The sequence below is a fragment of the Oryzias melastigma genome, linkage group LG11 (genome assembly GCF_002922805.2).
Source record: "Oryzias melastigma strain HK-1 linkage group LG11, ASM292280v2, whole genome shotgun sequence".
In the NCBI taxonomy this organism is placed as follows: domain Eukaryota; kingdom Metazoa; phylum Chordata; class Actinopteri; order Beloniformes; family Adrianichthyidae; genus Oryzias; species Oryzias melastigma.
In genome coordinates, this window is record NC_050522.1 from 9,702,665 (window position 1) to 9,729,551 (window position 26,887).

Sequence of the window (26,887 nt, forward strand, 5' to 3'; positions counted from 1 at the left end):
AAACACCCTTTTTGGGTCTTTTTTAGCCCCTTCCTCCCAGGTTAATGAATTTGAGTCCCCTGATCTAAAAGATAACTATTTATAACCCAGAAAAAATGTCCAGTCTAAGAAAATCCATTAAAAGTTTGACACAAAAACTGTAGAAGATTGAAATATAGAAACACTTTATTCCCCATAAGTTGCAGCAGAGAATTATTTTTGTTTTAAACATATAAAGGTCAATAGAACCAACTTTAACAGTAAGATGTACAATAGCTTACAATTTTACTGTAAACATACAAAGAAACATTATAGGTATTGTTCCACCAAAGCTATGGACACTCAACAGCTACAGCACACAACATGACACGAGTATGCCTCAGGATGAAGCGGCATCACCGCCTGCATTTAGGACATCGGTTGTAGCAGATAGTTTCAGTTAGTTTTCCTTTTTGATCGTTGCATCTTGTGACATCATAAACAAAAAGAGGACACGACCAAATACCACAAAAATGAGTCGATTTGAAGACAGTAAAGATGCATGTGTTGTCCCCAGCACTGAACAAACGATTCTTAAAAAAAAAAAAATCTTGAAGGCATCAAATTTTTTAGCCAACATAGAAAAATTTAGAACAGTTTTATCCTATGCTGCTTTGGGTGCAACGGAAGTAAGACATTTTCCCCCCAGAAAAATACAATTTGAAAGTCAAATCTGTTTTTATTAAAATACCATTTGGAAAAAAATAAGAATTTGCTTTTCCCTTGTGCAAAAGTCAACACTTCGCTAATTATACACACACAATCCCCCCCCAAAAAATTGTAAAATCATTTGAGAAGTGTTTGACTATATTTAAATCAGCAAATACACAGCAATTAAGGAAGGTGCTTTAGGAGCAGGGTGGATAAGTATTGCTTCTCCATCTTGACAAGAATACTGTCTGATTGTAAACAAAATAACCTTTTTATTCACTTTAATGCTTGATAGAACAGAAAGTTAGGAAGAATGTGGACTTTATTTTAAGAAGAAAAGCAAAAATCAGACAAAAAAAAGAATAAAAAGGGTAGTTGTATTGCTATGAGAAGGTTTTCACCATGAATAAAAAAAGTAGTAGAAACGTTTCCTTCAAACAGTATCATACCTTGTTCAATGTATCAATCAGCAGCCATGTTTTTTTAAAAACAGTTACACAAATGCACAATATATACACACACTCATCCACACACACACACACACATTCAGTTGTGCACATATACAGTTACAGCTGCCCTCGTACAACAGGGCAACACCAGGATGGATGTACAGAGAAGCCATGCAGAGCAACAAACTCCAGATTTATTTCCCAATGCGTTTTCCTGCAGCGTGTGATGAATTTTCAGAGCATTCATAACTAAAATCAGAAGCTGAAGGCGTCGTTTGTCTTTTTTTTTGACGACCAGCATCCATCAAGCTCACAAAGGACTGCAGACAAGAGAAGTGTTTGAACGAAGCTTACAGCACAGATACTGAAAGATACCAAAAATATGGTGGAGGGAGAAACGGTGGGAAAGGCTTCACAATTCTGCGGTCCAGAATCGGCATGGCTTGAAGTTCCAGGTCACAGATACGGGGTCACGGGGTCACAGAATTAAGAGATCAGGGTCCATACAGTCAGGAGTGCTAAAGGGTTCAAAGGTCGGAGCCGAGGTGGACACTAATGCTCGGGGAGCGCTGGGTGTGGTTTGGCATGGGACTCAAGTAGCCCATCCCATCCTCCTGCAGGCTGCACGAGTAGCGGGCCGCCTCCGGAGCCGCGTGGTTCCCGGCGGGGCCGTTGCCGCTGTTGACCTGCTCAAAAGAGCGGGAGAAAACGGCGCTGGCGGTGCGGGTCAGGCTGGTCAGAGCCCCGCCCTTGGGGACAGACTGGCTGGAGGTGAGAGTCAGGCGCTTGACGGACAGCTCTGCGCTCTCGCTGGCGGCCCGGACGGCGGTTAGAGGCCCCGCTTCCTTGTCTTTGCTGCTGCGCCCGCCGAGCCGACACTTTTTAATGGCCTTAATGCCGAGGTTTAATGTCGTGACGCTGTTGCTGATAGTGATGGTGGGCGGGGTCACGTCAGAGCCCACCCCAACGGGCCAATCGCCTTCTTCCACCTCGGAGATGTCCATCAGCTCATCCGGGGAACCCAGATCCACTGCGTCTGTGAGGCAGACAGAGGGAGACAGGCAGGGACTCGCATGAAAACACAGATCAGAGCATCAAACAACCTCCTCTGGCATCTAGTTTTCTTTGCTAATCAAAATTTCACTTTAAAAAATGTGTAAATAATTAAATCAAAAAAGTTTTTGCAGTTGAACTGGATGCTAAAGGAGGTTTGACTATCCAGCAGGTGGCGCCGTCACATTGTAAGTTAGACCAACAGGGATTTCTGTCACTTGACAAGGCACCACAAGTTGCAATCCATCACACATTAGGATACCAAGCAGAGCTGTGAGTAATTTAGTGACAGAGTACAGCATGTATTCGCCCAAAAGGGAAAAAAAGGGGGGCCGGCGCTAGAGGAGAATTCTGGGAAAGACCACAAGAGGAAGAGAGAAGGCAGAAAACGCTGGCACAAACGCCACACTCTAAACTATTGATTTGACATATTTCTCTATTTCCTTGACAACATGAACCTCACCTACACGAGGAACCATGTTCACAAAGATCCATCTGATCTGATGCTATCACAGGAACACGAGTCTGGCAGACAGCTGATTGGCAGATAGGAAGGTCCTGTTCAAGTTTCTTATCCAAAACAGGTTAGTGAGTCTCGTGATCGTCTGATCTTCAACCCAAGACCTTCGTATCCTTCCTCAGCCTACAGACTGTATATGAGGACTGGACCAAGCGAGGGGGACGTCACACACAGAAAATTGATAAATATTTCGGACTATAAGTAGCAGACGCCCAAAAGAAAAAAAAAAAAAAAAAGGAAAAATAAATTATATATAAGTCGCACTTAAGGGAGAATTTTCTTTAATAAAATACGGGAACAAGAAGAGAAATTTTATCTTGAAAGGCAAATAACAGAAAAGATCAAATATAATCAATCATTGTTTCTAAATAGTGCTGCCTATATTCAGTCCATGACAATAGTAGACAGAATATAAGCAAGCTTCACTACCGTAACTTTATGTAGCTTCATGAATTATAAGAGGGATTGAATAAGTGCTTATTAATGCAACACATGAACAATTATTCTGATAATTATAGCAAAAAAATAGGCCAACAAGTCAGGTAAATTCTTTAAATCACTAAATCCATTACATTTTTCATCCTTTGTGTCACTTTGGAACAATTCTGAGGACAGCACTGCTTCTTCTGAGTTGTTGTTAGTAGTAAATACTATTAGACACGCCTACAGTGCCCTCTAGGGGTTCTTAGTGGGAATTACTGAACACGTGAGCCTTTATTTTTATTTTTTTTAAATAAACACTTAAGTCACAGCTGAGTATTAGGCCAACACCATATATATCTGACATCTCCCTATTGCTCCAATTTGAGGAACATTTGAAGCTTTAGTGCTGTCATGTGTGGGGGATTCACGGCGCGCTTTGCCGCGGAGACGCGTTTTTCTTCATGTGGGTGTGCTCTGATGCACAGAAGTTTACATTTAAATGTAAGTTATGACTTTTTGTTGTACCGCGACCTCTTTAAAGTTATAGAGCTGCTGTTATGAATATTCGAACGCTGGAAGCTCTATGCTAACGCTAGCTGACCGACTATTGGTGACGTCATCGAGTGGCAGTAACGTCCGAATTTGGAGACACTATTTTTCCCATAACTCTCTGTTTGGAAGGCTAAACGTTGGGGCAGGGAGATGGGAAGAATTTGGATTGGGGCTAAGAGTGGAGGTAGAGCAAAGCTGTAGGGGAAGAATTTGGATTCAGTTTTTAATTGTTTTAGTAATATTTTTCTGTGAAGATTACGCAAAAGGGATTATGTATTTGGTTATGTATAGCTCTCTGGAAAGATATAAATGTTGCACTTTTTCTGTTAGCCTAAAAACTGACCCGGCCCCACATCAGAGAAGAGAACAGTTATGTGGGCCTCACAAGAAAACGTTTGGGGACTCCTGGTTTCTATGGCAACCACTCTCACCAATCAGGAGTGAGCCTTTTTTTTAAGTTTATAACCCCTTCCTTGATTTAACACCACATATTTTTATTGAGGCATCTGATTGGTCACTTTCAAACTTTAATGACTTGCACTACAAAAAAAACTAAGGAAAAAAGTGTTTTTTTTAATTATTAGTAGCAGTATTTAAGAACACATTAAAAAAATGTATCAGAGCTAGAATGGATATTCTGACAAATAAAATGCCTGAGTAATAGCCGTTTATTTCTCAATAGAAATCTATGGAATTTTGGCTCCTTGGAGCCGACAGGAACATCCTGCTTGGAACATGAGGGGGGAGGGGTCGCTCAGTCCAGTTCTCATATACAGTCAATAGTCAGAAGCTAAAAATCTGTTTCCACAGGCAACCACGGAGCAATGTATTGAGGTGTAAAAGTAAAAACAAATAAATTTAGTCTCTCAAAAATACCAAGAAAATATCCAGGATGTAAAATTCAATGATAATTTATTTTTTGCAACAAGACGGGGAGGAGTATCAGATTACTAATTTAATATCCTTTCTTGTAGGATCGATATAAATTAACCAAAAACCCACAATTACTACCAATGATTCAGCCACAGTCTACGGAAGCCTTTTATGAGGTTATTGATCGGTTACGCAAGACAGTAAGAAAACCAAATCATTTGACCTCAGGGAGTGTCAGAAGTGGATTTTAAAGCAGAAGCTTCAGCCACAGGGAGAGTAAACGGCTGAATGACCATGGAACGACAGATGAGTGGATAAGTGTGTGATTAGGCAAAGACAGGGTGGTATAGCCCAGTGGAAATGGTAAAGGAGGAAATCATCATGCAGCTTTCAGATCACACCCTCCACACATGGTTACCTAGGTTACCCCAGGGGTGGGGAGGAGGAGGAGGGGCAGCACCTCAGTACTGGCTCCTCCCTGTGGAGGCCAACCCAGAACTCTCATTCTCCACCATTCGTCTCAAACTCTTCTGCCTCCTGACCTCCTGACTCCGAGTGCTGCCGGAGTCGTGACTGCGAGGGTCCAGGCTGACCTCCGAGGAGGCGCCCGTGTCACCGTCCAAATGGGTGCGGCCGTCAGGGCGTGGCCGCGAGTCTCCATTGGCCATTCGCTCGCCACCTACGCCAGTCACACTGATCTCGGGGATGGCCACGCCCCCTACGGAAGCGTCACTTTCTACACTCACCTCCGGGGACTCTGGTGACGGGGAGCATGGGAAGGTTGTGGGACAATACACACATGTACACAGATGAACAGACATTTCATGCACACACAAACAAAAAAAGAAGGTCATGTGCACAGGCACACACAACCACACAAACACAAGAAAAACAAATAAACAATAAATGTAATGACAGAAAATATTTCTTTTGATCAAAACATAAACTACATGCTAAATGATCACGACAATGATGATGGTGATGGCCAAAGTTATAGCAGCAAGTGGTAGATCAATCCCTACAAGCCCCATTCCCTTCATCAAAGCTTCCTCCACAACCAGCTTTCATGGTCACCGCCCAAAAGGAGTCACTGGTGCATGCTGGGAATGAAACCTACTCATTAGCCTAGCTGAAGGCTGTAATTTACCTGACTTTAGAGGGAGAAAAGAAAGCTGTTCTCCCGCTGCCATCGCTTAGTCTAACTGAAACTACCAGAATAATCAAAGCCCACACAAAAAAGAACAGTAAACTGAATGAAAAATGAGAAGAAAATAAATAATTCTGCCCTTTTTCTTTTACCGTTTTTTTTTTAATTTATTTTTAAACACTGACGATGTCGTTTTGGTTCCTCCTCTGCTTCGTTCCAGTCTGTGCATCTCACCGTGTCTCTTCCAGCGGTGCCCTCGTATAGAGAGGGAAGTGACAGCGTTGCGGGAGATCCTGGAGGAGGTGGGGGTGATCTCCACCTGGATGCTCCTCGTACCCTCCTTGTTGTTGCTCTTCAGTGCTGCTCCATGAAGCGACGACTTGATGGCGTTACCCACCTTTAGACGCAAGAGGCGCAACGTGAGAATTACAGATTCATTATTTTATAAAAGGTATGCAACACAAATGCTCATAACTGCAATAAATAAACACATTTCTAATAACGCTATAGTCACAACTGCCCTCACAGGTGGATATGGGGCAAAAAAATGTGCACGACTTGTGAGCTCTTCAGTTTAGCAGTGACAGCGAGGTCCATTTCAAACTGTCCTTCTCAGAAGCTTCCGAGTACAGATATCAAATGAGCCACTGGTATGGATAAGATTATTTCCATGTACTTTGACAATCAAGGAGAGGAAGTTCCAGGACTTCCAGTGAATGAAACCCATCATGCCTGTCGAGTGTCATTATTTCTTTGACAGTTTGCCACATTAACATGCGTCAGACAAGAACCTTACAACAGAAGTGAAGAAATACCCATGGATCCTGAGCATTAAGCTCAGTTAGTTTGTTAGTAATGCTGTATTCCTGAAGGAACGGAGGGCTTAAATGAGCCTAAATCACAAAGTCAATTAATTTTCTCGTAGTTAATGTTTGACAAACCTTGTTGTTTGTACGTCCATAGTTGTTATAGTTGTTTTGATTAAAACTGTAAGTAAATATATATTCAATAAATGGTTCAGTTTCTTGTAATTCCTGAAAAACCTGAAAAAATGACTTAGGCAATCATTATTTTAAGAAGGTGACAATATTGAGATTTAAAGGATCTATCGTCCTTCAATTCCATCACCCAAACATAGACCAAAACATGAATATATATACATTTGGTTCACCTGAATATTATTTCACAGCGCCGACACATTAGACAGGCAAGGAGTTCAATACAAACAAAACCGGCTTTTGTGTTTCTCATCTGTTTACATAACAACACGATCTTGCTACAAATTCTCATGTGGCATATTAGATCACGTAACAGTTATTACGAGGTGGACGGCATTATGGTCACAAAACATCTTTTGTCCAATTTTGCAACACAGATCCCATGAGGGGCATGACATCCAGTTATATTAGGATAAAAGCCAGCTTGCAAAAAAACTGAGAAATGCTTCAAAAAGTGTTAGATTGAAGTTATCTCCCTGTATCGTGTGTTCAAACATATTATAATAAAGAACAAATGTGTTCAGGCTAGTAGAAATCAAATACTGTGTACTCTGTTGGAGCTGCACACCTTGACTTTTGCAATAGTAAAGCGAGTTTACAAGCTTCAATCCTCCACTCCACGGGCCTTAAGGATTACAGCTTAACCCAGCAGAGAGGAAAGCATGTAAATAATCTAGAGGGATTACCCTGTGCTAACAGTTGCCGATACGCACAGAGCCACACAATGCAGCGCACTGTGCTGTGCATGATTCAGGACCAAAGGTCAGCATGTGCACTTCAATCACATGCCGTTTCTTACACTGATCCAAAAACAGAAAGGAGGAGAAGATGTGATGTTTAGCAGGAAGGAAAAAATAAATAAAAATGTTGCACCCACCAAAAGCGCTTCAGGGAACAACTCCAGCTGGGCTCGATAAAGAACATCATCCAGAGCTTTAGATCCCACTTCAACCTCTCCGTTACATCTATATGAGGACGGAAAAAACACACAAAGACGCAAAAATAGAAGGATTTTTGGATATTTAGAAACAGCTACTTCAACAAAGCAATTCATATATTTTAGCAACTAATTATCCATTGAGTATGTATTTCTTAATACTTCATATTTTCAACACACAAATGACAAATCTTAAACACAGAGATGTATGTGTACAACAAGGATTATACAGACCGTTAAATACACCAAATTAAATCAACAGAAATACAAATCCTTAAATTGTTAGAGAGTAACGGACAGAACTACATTATGAAAAAGAAAGTGTACGTTATCAGTGGATGTGCAGAGAACATGCAGTTTGACAGACAGGCTGCGGTGGCTTTATCTGATTGCAAGTGTAAGCATGTGGTCTCACAAGGCATAATGGATTCCTGTGATGAGCTGAACCAGGAACTCTGACGTGACTGTCAGTCGTGTGCTGATGCCTTTGTAGCGCCGCATCTGTTGCCGTGGGTAACCACATATACACACTCTGGGGAAGATTTGAAAAAAGACTAAATTAAATGAAAATGTTGAAAACAGACCGTCTCATCAAACAAGATTCAATATGTGCTTGAATAAATTTGTTGGTAGAGACTTTAGACAAGCCACATTTACTCATTAAAGATCCATTCTGATGAAAATTGTGTTTTTAAGATGTTCTTGTTGGATTTTTTCTGATAATGGAGAGCCTATATAAAGAAAATTCTGTTTAAAGTTGCATCTCTCAGCATTTTCTTAATCAAATAATTTTAAATCAGGAGCAGATAATTAAATGCAGTCTGAAAAAGATCATGTTTATGACACAGAAAATACACTTGTCCCACCCGCAACTCAAATTTCTGATGATCTCCTGTCGCTTTTACTTTGCCTAAAAAACGACATAATCATAACTAAAAGACCACTGGGAACACTTTTACAATAGATCAAAAGACTTTAAAAGCCTAAAACCCTACAACCTCAAATGTTTAAGTGAAAACATGCACAGTGCAGGAAAATAAAGCTAAAGATTTTTTTTAGTTCAGCTTTTAGATAATTTTTCAGCTGCAGCTAGCTTCTAACTGCTTTACGTCAAAGATGAGCATCTCAGTACAGTAAGCTGCAATGTATTTGTACATGCAGAAGTAGCCCCATTCATTATGACAATATGAGTGTAAAAACGTAAATCAAATTTAGAGTTTAAGTGGGGTCACCCACAAATGTTCACATATAGGGCGTTTTCAGACTGAAAAAGTTTGTTGGTCCAGACTGAGTCCCCTTAACCCTATAATTTTGACAAAATATATTTTTTATGGAGGCTACAATATTGAAAGTTATTTAAAGTTTAAGTTGATTTATGCTGGAATAATATTCGGCCTTTTTATTATTCATAAATACGTTAAAAAGTTATGGTTTTAAAGTTTTATAAACTGCTAGCTTTATGTACCAATTAGGCATTTATAACGATTAGCTAATATTTCAGCTACATGCTAGCTGTTTTGGCTAATTTAGGATTATTTTTTCATTCATAGACTATTTTGTAATTTAGTTTTTTTTTTCAGCTGCATGCTAGCTGTTTTGGCTAACCTAAGTCGGCTAAACAATTTAACCATCTTCAGCTATCAGCACTAGCATCTTCAGCTACCAAATTCAGCTTACAGCATTCACACTTGCATCATTGTAGGTAATGCTATATATCTAGTTCATAATTTTGTTAAAAACTTAGGGTTTTAAAGTTTTAGAGTCAATAAATGTTTATCTTTTTTGGGCCGCGACCTAAGGTTTGAGCATCTTTTACCTGGAGCTGAGCTGGCAGAGGGACTGCAGGGAGGTGGTTGTCATGTAGCTGAGAGCAGCATTGTAGCACAGCAGCAGGAAGGTCAGCACCTCAAACCTCAAGGAACACAAACCAGTAGAAGGTGAGAGCAAACAACAAAAAATTTTTCTCAAACCACACACTATAAAGAAAATTGAAGTAGGAATGCAAACCATAATTTCACTGAGGAAAGACGGCCTCCATTTTTCCTAAGATGTGCCAACTTCAAACTTCTACTTTAGAGATGCAGACAAAGGCTACGGGCCATCACGCCATAGCAACATAAAATGATTCGCCGTGACAGCATCCAAACATATAATCCCCACAGCACACACACAACCATAAACGTATTTAGGGAAGCTTAAATTTATGTGGAAAAGGTTTGTGGCACCAATCATTTTTTTATATTGATGCTTGATTTTAAACTGTGTTGCTCACATTACCTGTTCTGAGCTGTAAAGGTTTCTCTTTGGAGGTGTGGCCCGCTGTACACCACCCTGCTTTGTCCGTGATTGGCTAAAGCTCCCTCTGTGAGAGCCATGGAGCCAATAGCTGAAGGCTAGCAGAGGAAAACGAATATTTAATGCACTGAAGAGGCTAAAAGTTATGACTTGTACAAGTTAGCGTAGACACATACCTCATGATACACTGAGGGTTTGGAGAGAGAAGGGACCGTGAAGGACAGGATTTTACTTTGTCCATCTTTATCAACTATTTCCTGAAAGAAAAAAAAAAGGATGTATTTTTCTTCCTGTGTGTGAGCCAAACAACACTCTTTACTCTTCAAGCACTGGTCATATTTGTGTGAACCTCAGGGTGTCACTTCCTCACCCCACTGCTGTGTTCACTCATTTGTGTGGATGCACAAAGACACAAACCCCAGGGTTTTCATGCCCCCTGTGTGCACGTTAATGTCAAACAGATTAATAGGAAGCAGCCAGGACGCTGAGTGACAGCAGACTGACCTATTCTGGTATTCAGAGAGGAAGCTAGGATACACGCCACTTTGCTGATAGAGTATTTAGGGCAAATGAAAACGAAAAAGAAACACATTTGAGAATTAATTGGAGTGGCGTGTCTCTGTAAGGAGATTATGGGCACTTTAAAAAGGTGACAGGTCATTGTGTTTCACTTTTATCACAATGGCCTGGCCCTGCAGCAGTCTTACACTGTCAGGATTGTTTTTATAATTCGTCATCTTGCTGCAACTTTGACTAAAAAGTTGACCCCTGTCACATGCTCAAAAGGTTACCAGGTTATCTTTAAGATAGTGAATGACTTTCTCCAAAAAATTATGACAAAGTAAAACTAAAAAAAAGTATGGGGCCAAAATCTCTTATGGGATTAAAAATGTATTTCAAAATCCACTAATGAAACCAAATCACACAAACAAATTAAGTTTTCAAATTATTATGGGATGGCCACAGGACCAAAGGTATGTGGCCATGTTGTGTCAATGTGTGAAATTGGGAAATCTTCACATTTTCCCAAAATAAGAAAAGAAAACTTTTGTTAAAGTGATAACTACATTTCCCACACATGCTGCCAATTTACCCCTCACACTCTCTTATGGGGTCCAGATGACCCCACCCTCCCCTTATGTGAGAAAGTTGGATCAAGGTGGACAGGATTTCATATCTGCTACAGACAACAGAGAAGATAAAAAAAATACTTGGAAAAAAAAAAGTTTAGCGCGCTTTCTTGTGGGGTCCAAATGACCCCACTTTTAATGTAAACGTACTTAGGATAGCACAAGGGTTACGTCTAAAACTACAACCGAAGTTTCTTTGACCCTTGACCCTGGAAAGAGGCAACTATCTTGAATTTTCCGCAACTTCACCTTTAGTTCCATTTACAAATTTAAAGGATTTCCATCTTTTGTTGTGTACTTTGAATGTGGCGAGCTTGCAAAAGTGGCGTTTCTCTGTTGCTCACACATTTCTTACCAGAATATTTTGAAAATGTAATACATGAATCCTGGCTCAAGCTGATCAAAACAATATAACACACAATATGACTATATTAGGAATGTGGGCGTAATGAACAAAACCTTTGTTGCCAAGGAAATCCAAAATTTTACTTTTGCCAATTCTTCTAAAACTTACATAGACCTAATTGTCACTCTCAAGTGACCCAACAATAAAATGGTTGCTAAGGGGATAAAACTAACAGAAAAGCTGCTATTTTTAAAAAAAAGTGGGTTTTATTTCCATCAAAGGTGGCTGTGGAGGAGGGGTAGAACAAGTGAGACCAGGTCAAAGGGCTGTGGCGAAGGCGGGGTGGGGGTAGCGCCATACAACGCCACCTACAGCCTTAATTTTTACTTCCTCTCACACAACCTCAAGATTTCTAACAAGAAAAGTTATGACGCTAATCCTAGAAATAGCTGCACAGTTCAGCACACAAAAGTACATAACTGTATTAAATTTGTCTCAAAAGTGTTCTTTTCATTTAGAATCTAAATGAGGGACACATTTTAATTACTGTCATCAGTGGGGACATACTGTCCCCCCATAGACCCCCTACCAGGTTGTAAATGCCCAGCAGAAGAGCCTCGATGCAGCCGGAGGTGTGGGGGTCTCTGGCAGCACTGACGGACAGGAGGCTCCACAGGAGTTCTGGCAGGAACTGCAGTGTGAAACGCTGCAGCTGCGGCACACCACTCCGGTAAAACTCAAACAACTGGTGACAAACCGGCTCCAGCAGCTGGGGGAGGTCGGAAAATGAACGGAGACAAGCAAATTAAAAACTATGCCAAAAAAATCAGCTCAACTACAACTCAATTTTGGATGTGTCCATCTTTGAGATTGAAAAATAAAATATAAAATGAGATTTAAGTTTAAAAGTAATTTACATTTTTATTTTAAATATTTCATGTCCAGAATGTACGAGTGAACATATTTGTGTTTGCATAGCTACTATGGTTCTAAACATTCTTGATAATAATGAAAAACTATTTTAAGAAACAAAAAACCTAAGTCATTGTTTTTTTTTTAATCTTTTTAAAATATTTCATATCTATTACACAACAAAAAATGACAACTTCAATCAAAACAGATATACATAAGAGCTAATAAGCATACATGGCCTTAAGATAAATTAACATTCATGTCAAACCACAAGTGAAAAGCTGATAAAGACGTGCTTCTTCTAAATATTGGCTCAGACGTTCTGGAGGCTGATTGCTTAAAATATAATTTTCCACTCTGTCTGTCAGTCTGTAGCGCTTTTATTACTCTTTAGGGCTAAGCTGGCTAAAAATACAGTAGCAGGAAATGAGAAGCTCAACATTGGGATGTCTTCAAATCATAAAAGCAGCTCAAAAAAATCCAGTATGACTGTTGTCCATCAGGAACTGCAGTTGATGCAGATTTGGTTTGTAGGTACAAAATAAAGAAGGTAAAAGGCAATAAAAACAAAATTCAATCAACATCATTTTTTAGTAGTAGTAGATTTTTTGGCATTCCATATTTTGATGTTTTGGGAGAAAATAAACCTACATATTTAATAAGAAAACTTGCTTTTCAACTTGTGTTTATCAGACCTTGAAAAATTAAAGTTTACTTCAAAAGGGATCAAGAACCAGCCTGTAGGCAGTCTGATCATTAATAAATGTTTTTCAGCTACTTTCACAAAATAGTAAAATAATGATAACAGAAGGACATACATCACTGTAGTTCTCTCTGATAACTTTGTAGAGAGCTGGGACCAGGGCGCCTTTGTCTTTCAGGGAGGCAGCATAGGTGGAGATGGCACTGTCAGGGAGAGTCTGAAAAAAATAGGTTGTTGGTAAGTCCATGGCAGAATATTGAGAAAAGTATATTTTTGATGTTTTAGAAGAAATACATTTAGAAGCCAATTGGTAGGAATTCAAATAAAAACTGCCTCTATTTTTTTCTTTATAAACCCAGACACATTTTATTACCTTAAAACATAGCTGTGTAACGATGAATTTTATCGATTGGATTCAGATCATAGTTTGTAGTTGCGGATACAATTCATAGTTGATTTTGGTTCATTTTGAACAATCTGATTCACTGACCTAAAATAAACATATTGATGTATCACCATAGACTGTAAATAAAGCTGGACTGAGTGACCCCTCTCACGTTCCAAACAGGAAGTACATGCTAGCTCAGAGAAGCCAAAATTCCATAAACGCCTCAATGGAAGTATGTGGTCTCAAGTACAGATTCTGTGTAGCTTGATTTCAAGTGGTAGGGGTCTGGACTTCTGATGAGCTCATTGCTGATTAGTCAGAGTTCCCATCATAGAAATGTTTACTCCCTTTATTCCCATTTTATGATCAAAATTGTAGCTTATTTTCTTGTAGTTTGTGGTTTGTGCAGTGATGCTTTAGAGTTCCTTTTCTTTTTTTCAAAGCTGTGGTGGGATTTCAGTGTATTGGTGCATAACTGTTATCTGGCTGTTTATTTACATCATTTGATCAAAATAACTGTGTGTAAATTTTATTTTTGAATTTTTTGAATGAATTTTAATTGAAAAATAAACATTTTGACATGAAATGTGAAACAGAAGTTTCAAGCAGCACAATTTTCAAATTTCAGCTATAGAAATTCAAGACTTTTTAAAGGTATCATTTCCAAATTCATAAATTCAATGCTTTTAAGACCTCACAGGAACCCTGAGTACACTATGTTCTATGGGTAATGTCATACTCTCAGACATATAGTCAATGGTTATTACAGAGTTGCTTTGTTGTAAATCAAACTTGCAACAAGGTAGAAACACATTCTCTTGACTTGTATTAATTAATCTCTTACTCTTCTGTCTGACCACCTGAGAACTCTTGATTTAAGTGACTACAACACATTTTCATGAGGCCCAACAAACCATCAGATGAAGCTTTTCTTAGTGAAAAACAACATTTTACAAACTGCATTACCTTCAGGCTGAACAGCTGCATTAAATGATCAATAAAGAATTGATCACACTTTCATTGTTTGTTTTGTTTTATTTGTTGCAGTTGAAAAGAGTGAAAGCATCTACAGTGTTTATACCCTGCTGAGAAAGACTGCTTTTATCAGAGGTCAACAAATGAGTCCCAAAACACATTTACAAAAAAGGTTAATAAACAGAATCAAAGATCCCAGAGTTCTCGTCTGAGTGGGAGTAGAGCACTCAGAGAATATTAGCTGTTTTAATTCTGTTAGTATGGAGCAAAGGTGGATGTACAGAATGCAGATCAGAACAGGCAGCGGGTTTGGATTGATTTGGCAGAAAAACATGAAAAAGCTTACCTTAAATTCTGACAACCATTCTTCCACCACTCCTTGGTCCATCGCCAACATGTTCCTTCATTTGCAATGAAGCCACCACTACCTACAAAAGGAACAAATACAAGTTTTTATATGGATTTTCATTTATTTTGTGTGTGTTTGTAAATAGACTAAATATTAGCACCATGAAAACGACTGCAGATTTGATAGATACTCATCATTGGTAACCTACTAAAAACGTGTTCCTACAAAAATAGCAAGCAGAGCAACAATCGTGACAAACCAGTGAACATATACACTCTGGGTTGCAACACTTCAAAGACGCACACTTCTATCCTCTCCCTCCGTTTCCAACAGTGGAACTCATTCCTCTTCAGACGCACATCTCTACAGTAAACACCTTCTCTACTTGTATAGATCTCACCCACACAGACAGCCCTGAGTGACATCAAGTACCCCAGAAGAGAAAAAAATATATCCAGGCTGAACAGGCAGCACAGTTTGAATGAGCAGAAAAATCTAAACCAGCTTCAGATAGACTCATTTAGATATTTCTTGATCTTCTGCCATTTAGAAACCCTGCCCATACATTAACACCTACTGAAAACAGTCTATTCTGATCATTGACTGTGTATAAGAACTGGACTGAGTGACCTCCAACCTCGAGTTCCAAACAAGAATTACCCGCTGGCTCCAAGAAGCCAAAATCCCATCAACTTCTACTGAGAAATTATCAGTCTTTATATTTATCAGAACCATTCTGGCTATGATTCCTTTTTAAAACATGGTCTTGATAATATTTTTCATGATATTTTGTCAGTGATGCAAGTTGTTCAAGTTATGAACTGACCAATCAGATGCCTCCATAAATGTAGATGGTCTCACGCTGAACGTTTGACAGATTTTGTGTAGCTTCTTTTCAAGTGGTAGAGGTGGGAACTCCAACAAGCTTATTCCTAATTGGCAAGAGTGGTTGCCATAGATATAATGACTCGCAACTATTTGGACCAATCACTGTTTACTGACAACGTATACAACAGTCTCCTTATTGGTTGTTTATTTTTATTCAATTCTGGACTTATTTTGTACAAAAGTTTGAACTTTGAGAATTTAAAAAAGAGAGAGAAGTGTGAAAATGTTTGTTTGTTTGTTTGAGAAAAACTTATGAAGTGCGTGGTTAGAGGGTTATAGCCTTAAACACCTGTAATCCTACTTCGTGAATTTCCCCTTTATCAGGTTATTAATGGAATGTATCCACTGCGATAAACAAGAAAAGACTTTATGCCATTTTCTGTGGCTACTATATCACACTTCTCGTATATAGTGACTGGTTCTGATACAAACTAAAGACAGAGCATGTTCTTCATCTACTAGTTTCTCATTCCCACAGACATAAGGATAAAAAGTGAGGAAATACAAGAACTTATGAGCCAACATCCAAAATGCAACATTTGAGGGATATGAAGGCACAAATCTGAGAATGAATTTTAATACCAGCTCAGATTCATTAGTTTTAAAATGGCTCTTTGCAGTACAGAAGTGCTTTGAGCGAGTTGCACAACATTTAATCATACTGAGTTATTGGCCAATTTAAATAACTCGCACCACAGCAATACATCTACACTAGGGATGCCACAGTTCTTGGTTCTGAACTGAACTGTATGTTACATCGCTGAACCAAACGTGGGGAAAGTGAATTGTTGCTCCTGCATATCAGCATCTAACATGTATGTAAAGATTTGCTGTTTTATTGCATTGAAGAAAGCACAGCATGAGCCACCTGAGAGGGTTTTCTTCACTGTTACTTGCTTTATAGCAAATTAACCCTTGTGCTCTCTTATGGGGTCCAGATGACCCCACCCTTACATTGATGTGCGATTCCTCCCATAATAAAGGTGGACAGTATTCTATGTCTGCCACGGACACCAGTGACGATAAAAAATCCTTGAAGAAAAAAAAAAAAAAAAAAAAAAAGGTTCAGTGAGCTGTCTTGTGGGGTCCAGATGACCCCACTTTTAATGTAAATGTGCCTAGGACAGCACAAGGGTTACAAATGACTTATATATATATTTTTTATTTTTGTTGTTCTGAAATACACAAATCGTTTATTGAACCGAAAAAAGTGACTCCACCCAAAAAAAGAAAAAAAAAAAGAAAATTAAGGTTTGACCCAAATATTAACCAAAGTCAACTGGTTCATCAGTGATCTGTTTGGTTACATTTTACTTTATACGTGAAAAACTAAGATTTAGAGAAGGCATGTCCAAAGTCTGGCTCCTTTCATAAAATCGTTACTATGCAGCCCCCAAAACTTTCTAAAAAAATGGAGTATAATTTCTAAATTACATTTTGACATATCGTAAACCTGTTGTAACACCGTCATGCCACCCTTCTCTGACACTTTCTAGCTTATTTCCAAAATGACAACTTTAAATGAATAAGAAAAGCATATAGGTCAAGTGAGAATAGCTGGCATATCTTTTCTGTGAAGTATGAAACAACTGTGTCTGCCTAATGTACCAAGAGACTGGCCGTTTTCAAGAAGCTTAATCAACAGGGACTACCAGACAAGACAGGCTATCATAAGCTACCTGGAAACAAAAAGTGTGAAAAATTGATGGTAATTTTGGTTGACAATGTGCATAAATGCATTTGTTTTCTATGTGAAGAAATGAAAGTATGCAACCGTAATACATGTTCAGTAAATAGTTAATTTGCGTTTAATGTAATTAAAATAGTTCAAAGGATATCAGGCCTGATTCACCTCATCAAATCTAGCTCTCTTTTGATAAAAGTTTGGAAACCTCCAATTTAGAAGATTCCCTACTTCCAAAAACAGCCTTTCTTCTGGTTTTCTACAGATCTCTGCTTCTTACTGACAAAGACTTGTCCTTTACAGGGGCATGCGTCACCCCCATGTTACATTTTCACCCTTTAGCTGCAAGCACAGGGCACAGTTGACATCAAAGTGCAGGAAAAAAAGTCCATGTTTGGTATGTCTGCTGATAAAATAGGCTGAGAAAAAGAAGGCTTCAGACTTGAACCGCCTCAAGGCATCATTCAGCTTGTCTGTGTAATTTAGTCTGTTTTAGTTCATTTATATAAACTATATTCTGGAAATAGCTAAATAAACGTCAACACCAATTATGTAAGGTTCTACTGTATTTTTTCCACTCTCTATGGATATTAAAACATAGGTTTCCCACTTTCTGTTTCTGGTTCTTCCCTCTCCTGAAGCTCTCGATGTTTCATTTAGTCCATTTACATACTTCATATCGATGATTCTGCTACTTGGTACCTTCTGTAGCAGCAACAGTCTATTTATGGACTGTACCAATGACAGGAATGGCAAAGGGGAGGGGAATGGGTGACTCGTGAAACAAGGAAGAATTAAAGAGCAGAATCATTTCCATTTAGAGAAATTAAGTGTTTAGTAGTGGCCTATTGTTCCATCACACAGACGGGTGAGCAGAAAAAAAGCTAATGCTTTTAGCCAGGAGTTACTTTGGAGACAAAAGGCAGTGATTAGTGAGTGGATGAATCAGTCAGATGAAAGGAAAGGCTTTCCTCCTACGAGTTGCTTTTAACCCGCTAGTGTTGCCACTGTTGTGTCTAATCAAGAATAACTGTTTTAAAATAAATAACACATAAAAGTAAGTTACAGCTCATGTCTGACCTTCATGCCACCACCTTGTAGTTAAAAAGTAAAACTACAAGGCTGCTAGAAAAATAAAAAAATGAATGGGGAAAGAAAAACAAGCAAGACTACAAATACGTTAGTTTTAGAAATAAAACAAAGACAAAAGGTAAAAGTCAATCTTTAACTCTGTCTTGCAAAAGGATTGAACCATTGACTCTATAATACGAGTACTGGACTGTGATCCCTCTTCCCCTCCTGTTCTAAACAAGAAGTATCTGCTGGCTCCAAGAAGCCAAAATCCCATAAACTCCAATGGAGAAATAAACATAATTTTTGTCAGAATAACCACACATTGACACATTTATTTTTCAATGCTCTTGATAATCCTAATTTCTTTTTTTCATATGTTTTCTGTGGGGAAAGATTTTGAAGTTATAAACTGACCAACCGGATGTTAACTCAGCATATGGAATACTTTAGCCAAATATTTTTATTAATTTTTAATGTTGAACTGCTAAAACAAAAAATCTCAAAATATCAGTGATCCAATAGATGAGCAGCCTGAAAGATGTACTCAGAAGTAAATACATCGACAAAGTACAGTGGCAGTTTGTAGTTTTAGTGTTACAAACTCATTCACACATTTGAATCCGTGTTAAATGTAATACCCATACAAAAACAAATTAACACAACCAATTGTCGGCTTTTGTCACACTGCAAAAGAAAAATGCAGCGTGAAAAAATAACCGCTTTCATTAGAGCATCAATCTACAGACCTCTCCCATCACAAACAAACCACATTAGCAGCCACAAGCTTGTCTATTTAAGATAATTTCTCATGAAGCTGCATTAGATTATAAGCTTGACAGATCATGAGAGGAACCAGCAGAGTGGCAACACATTTGTTCAGATCACAGAGCAGTCTGTAAATTTCTTCAACTCCACTGACTGGATAATACACCAGGATGAGAAGTGCTACAGACAAGTGGCTCAAAAGGCTTGATTAGCAGACGAAATAACTCACCAATAAAAAAATTTATGAGAACAAGAAAAGGACGAGCTCTAAGAAAGATGACGGACGAGGAGGATGAAAAAAGAAACACTTCAGGTTTCTTATTGGGTCCAGCTCATGCATTTTCTCTACATTTACACTTTTCTCTACTACACAAAACAACCTTATGTTATAGAATAATAATAAAAAACAATTAAAACAAAGTGACATTTGGGTGTAAGCTGTTGGATTGCACTAAAATGAGATTTCAAAGGTCTGTCTGGCAAATGAGGAAGCGAGAGAGTTGTGTAACATCCCAAAAGGACTGAGACAGAGAGGTGAATAAAAACAGAGTTCATTACTGTTCAGTCTGTTCCAGTTGGTTGGCAGTCGGTCTCTAAAATGAACACTTCCTCTCTCCAGACACGTTTCAGTATCTTAAGCTATTTGCTATTCAATGGTTTTGCTTTACTAATGCAGAAACTATGTGCCAAGTAGCAAAGGAGAGACAGAATTGTGCCACACATTGCCCAAGTCTGTGTTTACAAGTGTTTACTCAGTCTCTAAGGTCGGCAAAACCAGTTTCTGAGAGCCAAATAGTGCTGACAGCTCCTTCCCCGTGAACCTACATTAAGGTCTTAAACTCTGACACACATACATGCTGGATTTCCCGTCTAAATGAGCTTACATCTGACTCCTCCTTCTACAGACCTCTCCCATCACAAACAAGTCTGTCTTGAATTCCTAATCCTTGGCGAGTTCCTGATGGGGAGTCACCTGTTGCAATCAAATAAAAGCAGATTCTCCCTCACCAACATAAACATGATGAAAAACGTATAAAACAACCATAAAGCTATCATAGGAAAAAAATTAAAACGTACCTCTAAAAGTTTGCCATTAGAGAACAGAAGAAAGCCCAAGTGAGAATGACTTGTAGGCATTCTCCTCCCTGCTGATTATCTCATTTCCTTTTACACATTTTAGGAACCTTTTTTTAAAAAAGGAAGTGAGAGGACCAATAAGAATAAAGGCTTAAATGTGTGGAAAGGAAAAATACTGAGTGATGAAGTGGTTGGTTTCGGTAGTGACCGAGCTGCTTTTTCCTGTGGTGCAGGCGGGTGCAGCTGCATCAAGTCACTGGTTATAGTAGGAGTGACAATGCAGCTGATGATGAGAAGGCTTAGACAACTCAAACAAACCCCCTCACGGATTTAGAGATGACTTAAAGACGACATACTCCAATGAAAATTGTGTTAACATGATCTTGTGGCATTATTTTAAATAGAGAACATATATAAAGAAAATTAAGCACAAAATTGAATTTCTGAGTATTTCTGTTGACTACAACTTCCCTAATCCCGATAAGCAACTCCAGGCCTTGAGGGCTGCTATGCCTACATGATTTCCAGATATTCAAGCCCTACTCATGACTGATTCAGGTGTGTCTAACCAATTAGCACATGCCAAAGAGAGTATGTTGGAAAACATGCAGGAATGCAGCCCTCAAACCACCAATCCTTGCCCTAAATACTAAAAAAAAAAAAAAAAAATGAGGGACTATCAAGTGCCCTGGATTTTAATAACAACTTGGACATCATGCTTACATTTTTTGTCCTTCTTGAAAACACCAAATATGACATCACCAATTTCCCAAAGTAAAAACCTCATAAATATAAACATTTTACGAAGACTTTATGACTCCATTGTGTTCTGGAAACATGGATGGTTTCTAAATAACAAATTAAAATACATTTGCTTCACATGATAAATTGTTCAAACCAATTGCATTGTGGTCTATATTCACCAATGTAGTGAGCAGTGAGGTTGGTCAATCTAGTGAAGCACACTGGTTTTTCGCAGACTTCTTAAAAATTGTGATTTGTAGGTTTGAAAAGACTTACAAATTGGCTAACGCCACATTTCAGGGGTCACCAACCCTGTTCCTTGCGGGTTACCGCCCTGCTTGTTTTGCAACAAACCCTACTTCAGTAAATGCCGATTAGCAGTTTTTGATTGACTGGACACACCTGATTCAGGTGAGCAGCAATTACTGAAGCAGGGTTAGCTGCAAAACAAGAAGGGCGGTAGCCCTTGAGGAACAGGGTTGGTGACCCCTGTCCTATATACTGCATAAACTAATGAGTAGTGAAAAAAATGCAGACACGACCGACTCAGGAAGACAAAGAAAATTGTTAAAAAATTACTTATTTGTGACTTAGAAACATTCTACGTCTTTGTTTTCCTCATCCAAGCTGGTGTCTGCTTCAAAACTCCACCCATCCATTTTCTAAACAGTTTTGTCCCTTTCGGGGTCACGGGGCTGCTGGAGCCTAACCCGGCCACTTCTGGACAAAGGCAGAGTACACCCTGGGCAGGTTGCCAGTCTGTCGCAGGGCCACAATCATTCACACCTAGGGGCAATTTTAGAATAACCAATTAACCAATGAAGCATGTTGATTTTAGATGGTGGGAAGAAGCTGGAGTCCCTGGAGAAACCCCAGGCGTGCATGGGGAGAACATGCAAACTCCACATAGAAAGGCCCCCCATTGATGATTCTGCTTCAGGTCCAAAACTATAGTTCAAATATTGATCATCACTTTTGTTAAATCGATACTGTTAGGTTGGGGATGTAACCGACGTGTGTAAAAGATGGGTGATGGGAAGAGGGGCGGGCTCACTCCACACCAACAGTCCCACCCACAACTCAGAAGTGAATTTGTAATGAATGCCGCTCTACAGAAACGATGTCCAAGAAAATTTAGGAGGTTTTTTTTTAACATTTTGGCTAAAAATGACTTAATCATAATTAGAAGACCACTGGGAACGCTTTTAAAATAGTTTAAAAGATTATCAAAGTTGGTCTTTAAAGAAACCCAAGTCATAAAGGGTCAGCGATATTAGTTCTGATATGACTTAAACAAGAAAAATGATCATTCCTTCTAAATATGTCAGTTAGACTGTAAGCTTGAGTGGAGGTGTCAATTTTTTTCCAACCTTACACCTAAAAATAGTTTTGATCCCAAAGATCTGTGAACATTTGACCATCGTATGTGTTATTTTTATCACCTAAAACATCCTCTCTTTGTCCTCTTAACAATTTATAACATTCATGTTGTCTACTGTCATCAGCTTTATTTAGACCACTATGCCCCGAGTTGATTCTGTTGCTCCATTACCTTACAAGTCTTTTCCCCTTTAGGCTTTACATAAAAGCAGGTTGAAAATACACCAGAAAAATTGTGGAAGGGTAGCATGTTAGTCTCTTGCCTGCAGCAACATGGATTGTGGGTTTTTTGTGTGGTTTTTGGTGGTGGGGGGACAGAGATGAGACATAGTAAAACCATCTTTCAGAGGCTCTATTCTCTCTTTTACCTACAAGCAAGAGATGCATCTTCATCCTTTGCAGTTCCCCCTCTTCCTACAGCATAGTCATATTATTATGCGCTTGAGGGGAATCATTTTAAAATTTGCTTCTCTAAACCATTTTTTTCTCCCTCCCCTTTAGTCTGCAATTGTTCGTCATGGAAAAATACGTCATAACATGTTTTGACATGCAATGTGACTTTGAATGCAGACACTCAGAAGGGTTTCCAACGCGTAATCTGAATCCATTAGCGTGCTAATACTTTTTTAAAAACAAAAACACACCTTTGTGAAAAGGAAAAAAAACAAACAGGGGTGTTGAACTGAACTGAGATGCTTCTACATTAATAAAATAAGTAATGAGCCCCTTAGCGTGTGCACATTGCTGTGATAGCAGATGACAGCTTGGATCGCATCATCTTTAGTGAGCTTCAAGGCTGAGCTTCAATTTTTTTTAAATAGCTTCAATTTAATGTAGATATGGATTACATTTGGTACATCTACAATTTCTGGGAAAACAATTAAATTTTCTACTTAGACTGACGTTATTTAACCTCTTAAGACATATATACATAGACATCAGATTTTGGATTTTATCACCAAAGTAGTTTATTCTGCGTAACTTGGACACTGGAACTACATGTTTACAGGGTTAGCTCAAATATTAGATTAAGTCTTGAGAGGTTAAGTATACATACACATATTTGTTTGCTTTTTTAAGGTCTAAAAATTAAGAAAACATATCGTCTCCCAAAGATGCGACATGTTTTCTTATTGAATGAGATTACTTGATGGTACCTCAGGGAGTAACTTCTGTTTGAAAAAAACTAATTAAATGATAATTGTGGTAATAACACCCTTTAGTCTCATCCACATCATAACTCATTACATGAATTGCTCACAAACAGTTTAAAATCCCACTCCAATCATCTTCTAATCTATTGTAAAAATCTTCCCAGTGGTCTTTTAATTATGATTTTATTTTGTGCTGTTGATGTTTTTCGCCGGGGTTTTTGTGCTAAAAACAAATTTAAAAAAACTATTGTTTTCTAGTACAAATCTTCTACAGAGCAGCAGGAGTTCATTAGTAATTCACCTGTTAGCACCAAGTAAGCCTGCCCGAACGGAGCAGGGAGCATGTGGCTTGCCATAGAAGCTTGTACACCACACTTACAAAACATTTCCAACTGCATTATTACACCTGCTCCTGATTCAAAAAGATTTGAATGACGAAATAGTCAGAAATGCAGTTTTGAGCTTAGTTTTCTTTTTATGTGTCCTCCACCAACAGAAAAATGCCATATGTAAATTTTAGAAACACCAATTCATATAATTATATTGTATTTATTTACATTTATGTAGTAATTCATAATCTTAAGAATAGTGCCAAACAAATGAAGCTGTCTTAATGGTTGGAGCTGGGGTGGACAAACTACAGCCCGGGGGCCATATACGGTCTATTAAACTACTTAATCTGGAATAAATTGCATTGATGATCCTCATCATTGTTTTATTTTCCCTGTAATTCAAGTGTTTCCCTATAATTACATCGGCTTTTGCTTAGGTGCATAAATGTACTCAGAATTTAATTGTGGTAGGAAGATTTTTGTTCATCTTACATGCATGTGTCGTTTTTTTCAATCATTCCAACTCCACTTGAACGCAGCCTTATTTTAAATTTGTGTTTGTTTTTCTTTTTTTGTGTTTTTCTCTTAAGGACATCATTGGTGTAATTGCTGCTAAAATAAGAACAAACGTCACAATATTCCTTTTTTAAAATAAGTTTTCAATCAAAAATCATAGAATGTTTTCCTACAGATTCCATGCTATGTCAAATATCAGTATTTAGTGGCCCACGGGTCAAAAAGTTTCCCTCCATCTAGGTTAGAGGGTGGAAAAACATCATTAATGGAAGGTTTTCTCTGGGCAGGTAGTTTTTTTATACTATTTTTAAGACATGCTTGTGAAGTAAATCTTCTCACAAGCCACTTTAGTGGTAAAATCACAAATTAAAATCAAAATTCAAACCGTTTCAGAGCTAGCTTGTTTTACTTCCTCTCACATGTGCATACTCCCAGCATGAAATCATCACAAGTATCAGTTCAAAACACACCCACAGACAGTGATGTCAGGTACAAAGTCTTTATCTGGGAATAGATTGCATTATTCTGTAGCACAAGTTAAAACAAGCTAACACTAGAGACAACTTTAAGTCCGTTTTAATCAATATTAATAGATCATTTCATTAGAAATAATAGCTAAAATTGCTACCTACCTAATTCACACAGGAACTCCTTATTAGCGTTACTTAAGAGAAACTATAAGCAACTCCGCTTGTTCAGTTCGGGTATTTTCTCACGGGTATTAGCCAAAACGTGTAAATCTATCCTCCGCCGTCATGCGCTTTCTGTCACGGACCGAGCTGTCGCCGCGGCGGCATTCAGATTAGCTCGTTAGCTAGCGCTGCTAAAGAAGCGCTACACCAAATAAAGTGACCAACTTCCTCTTTACTTACTTTCATGCTATCTGCCAGTTTCCTGGTATCAAAGTCCTCAGTCGTTCCGAAGAGGTGAACAAATGGATATCACCCTCCTAATCCATACATTTCTCCTGTAACTCAACATTGTTGCCTCCTTCCATCTTCACTACTTTCTCCAGTAATCAATGGGACACGAACTACGCGGAGTGACAGGGTTTTAAGCCAATCAGCGCACAGATGATCATCAGTAGCCGCGCCCCCTAAACGTATCGTTCAATCAAATTCAAGCTGCATTCCGCAAACGAATGGTGTATGCAATCCAGTTTGGTTGTCGATGTCAGCTGCAGTTTTTGACAGTCGAATGGTCTTAGTATGTAAAGATGAATACATCAAATGCAGATTTAAATAAGTAAATCAATTAAAGGAAAATGTTAGATGTTTTTAGGAAAAACAGGCAAGGGTTTACATTGATAATTCAAAATCTAGTTCGCGTTAAAACTAACCACTGTATGACAATTTAACAAAATAACTGTCCATTTTATTGATTTATTATTTTAATGTACTCACCTTTGGACACACATAAGCAAACCACGTTTTGGCTCTAAAAAAATATAAAATGTTGATAGAATTTAATACAAGCATAATGTTAAATCCCCCAGGGGACAATGCCAAAATACATTCTCAAAACAGCATATTTCTAATTTATATTTGCAACAATTAGAGTTTTAATTCAGATTTCAAGATGAGAGTTGCAATCTGCTTAGTCTGACTTACATGTTTAAAATACATAGCCCAGTCAAGTAGGCCTCACAAAATGTTTACCATATAAATAATGTGACTTCAAGCGATTTGTTATTCATCTTCATGGATTTAGACATGTGCATTGTTTCTTTTCTACAAATTAAAGAGATATTTACTGGTTTGCAGAAATTATTTTAGTGAGGAGCACTAAATATTGGTCAGAAAATGGGGTTGCACTGCCACTTTCTGGTATTAACAGGAACTACAAGCCTTTTCCCTTTGCAAAAAAAGTTGCTTCAACAATATACATTTATAGCAAGTTTAAAATCATTAGTGTCATAAACTTAGAAAAGTATATAATTATTTATTTCAACTTTTATAGTAAAAAGCATAGATGAACATGTATGATTTTTTTCAAACCAAATTAAGTAAAAAAGATTTCCCCCTTTTTTTGTGTCATTACTGAATGCCATGAATTGTATTACAATCTAAAAAATGTATGAATTAATAACAAAATAATACTTCTAAAGCATACCATAATATTTAACTTTTTACATCCATGTTCTGTAAATGTGTTTATATTCAATAAAATAAAATAAAAAATTAGATTAAAAACATTGAAATACAAGCCATACTAAAAGACAAACAAATACATGAGAATAAAGTCATAAAATTGAGAATAAAAGTCAAAATGTACAAAAATAAAGTAATAATTTCATGTTTCCAAAAATTTTATTTTTACATGAAAAAGAAATCATGCTTTTCAAAATCTTTCAACATAGACAGTTAAACAGTTACTTTCTGTTGCACACAATAAGACAAAAAATTACAAAATAACCAAATTAGACATGACAACTTTGAAAAGCTAAAACAAAACCAGCAAAACACAAAAAAACTTTTGAAAAGATCATAGAAAATGGCAAAAAAGAGCTTATTGTTTTCAAAGAAGTGGCTGCATAACATTTGTAAAATACTTA

General features: G+C 38.0%; 1 protein-coding gene across 4 annotated transcripts; it reads right to left on the reverse strand.

Annotated features, from left to right (window-relative positions):
• Positions 1-147: 147 nt before the first annotated feature.
• fam126a (family with sequence similarity 126 member A) lies at positions 148-25,385 on the reverse strand. 4 transcript variants are annotated; one of them, XM_024298854.2, is made up of 12 exons: positions 25,206-25,385; positions 14,717-14,798; positions 13,123-13,224; positions 11,982-12,161; positions 10,093-10,173; positions 9,899-10,014; positions 9,438-9,533; positions 8,037-8,153; positions 7,562-7,649; positions 5,921-6,083; positions 4,958-5,296; positions 1,970-2,154 (listed from the first exon to the last, which is right to left on the reverse strand). In XM_024298854.2, exons 2-11 carry the CDS (start codon positions 14,765-14,767, stop codon positions 5,001-5,003), a joined length of 1,290 nt encoding a protein of 429 aa, XP_024154622.1. In that variant the 5' UTR covers positions 14,768-14,798; positions 25,206-25,385; the 3' UTR covers positions 1,970-2,154; positions 4,958-5,000. The 4 variants fall into 4 exon arrangements, with proteins under 4 accessions (XP_024154594.1, XP_024154604.1, XP_024154614.1 ...); XM_024298826.2 differs by lacking the exon at positions 4,958-5,296 and having other exon boundaries at positions 148-2,154; positions 25,206-25,384; XM_024298836.2 differs by lacking the exons at positions 4,958-5,296; positions 25,206-25,385 and adding an exon at positions 24,966-25,133 and having other exon boundaries at positions 148-2,154.
• Positions 25,386-26,887: the final 1,502 nt, after the last annotated feature.

What these genes read in the sequence shown, in the direction of transcription:
- fam126a (XM_024298826.2), bottom strand. Translation starts at nt 14,767, where the DNA reads ATGTTGGCGATGGACCAAGGAGTGGTGGAAGAATGGTTGTCAGAATTT. An exon ending in ACAGGAATCCATTATGCCTT is followed by an intron (nt 7,650 to 8,036) that starts GTGAGACCACAT and finishes GTCCTCATATAG; the next exon opens with ATGTAACGGAGAGGTTGAAG. An exon ending in TGTTCCCTGAAGCGCTTTTG is followed by an intron (nt 6,084 to 7,561) that starts GTGGGTGCAACA and finishes TTGCGTCTAAAG; the next exon opens with GTGGGTAACGCCATCAAGTC.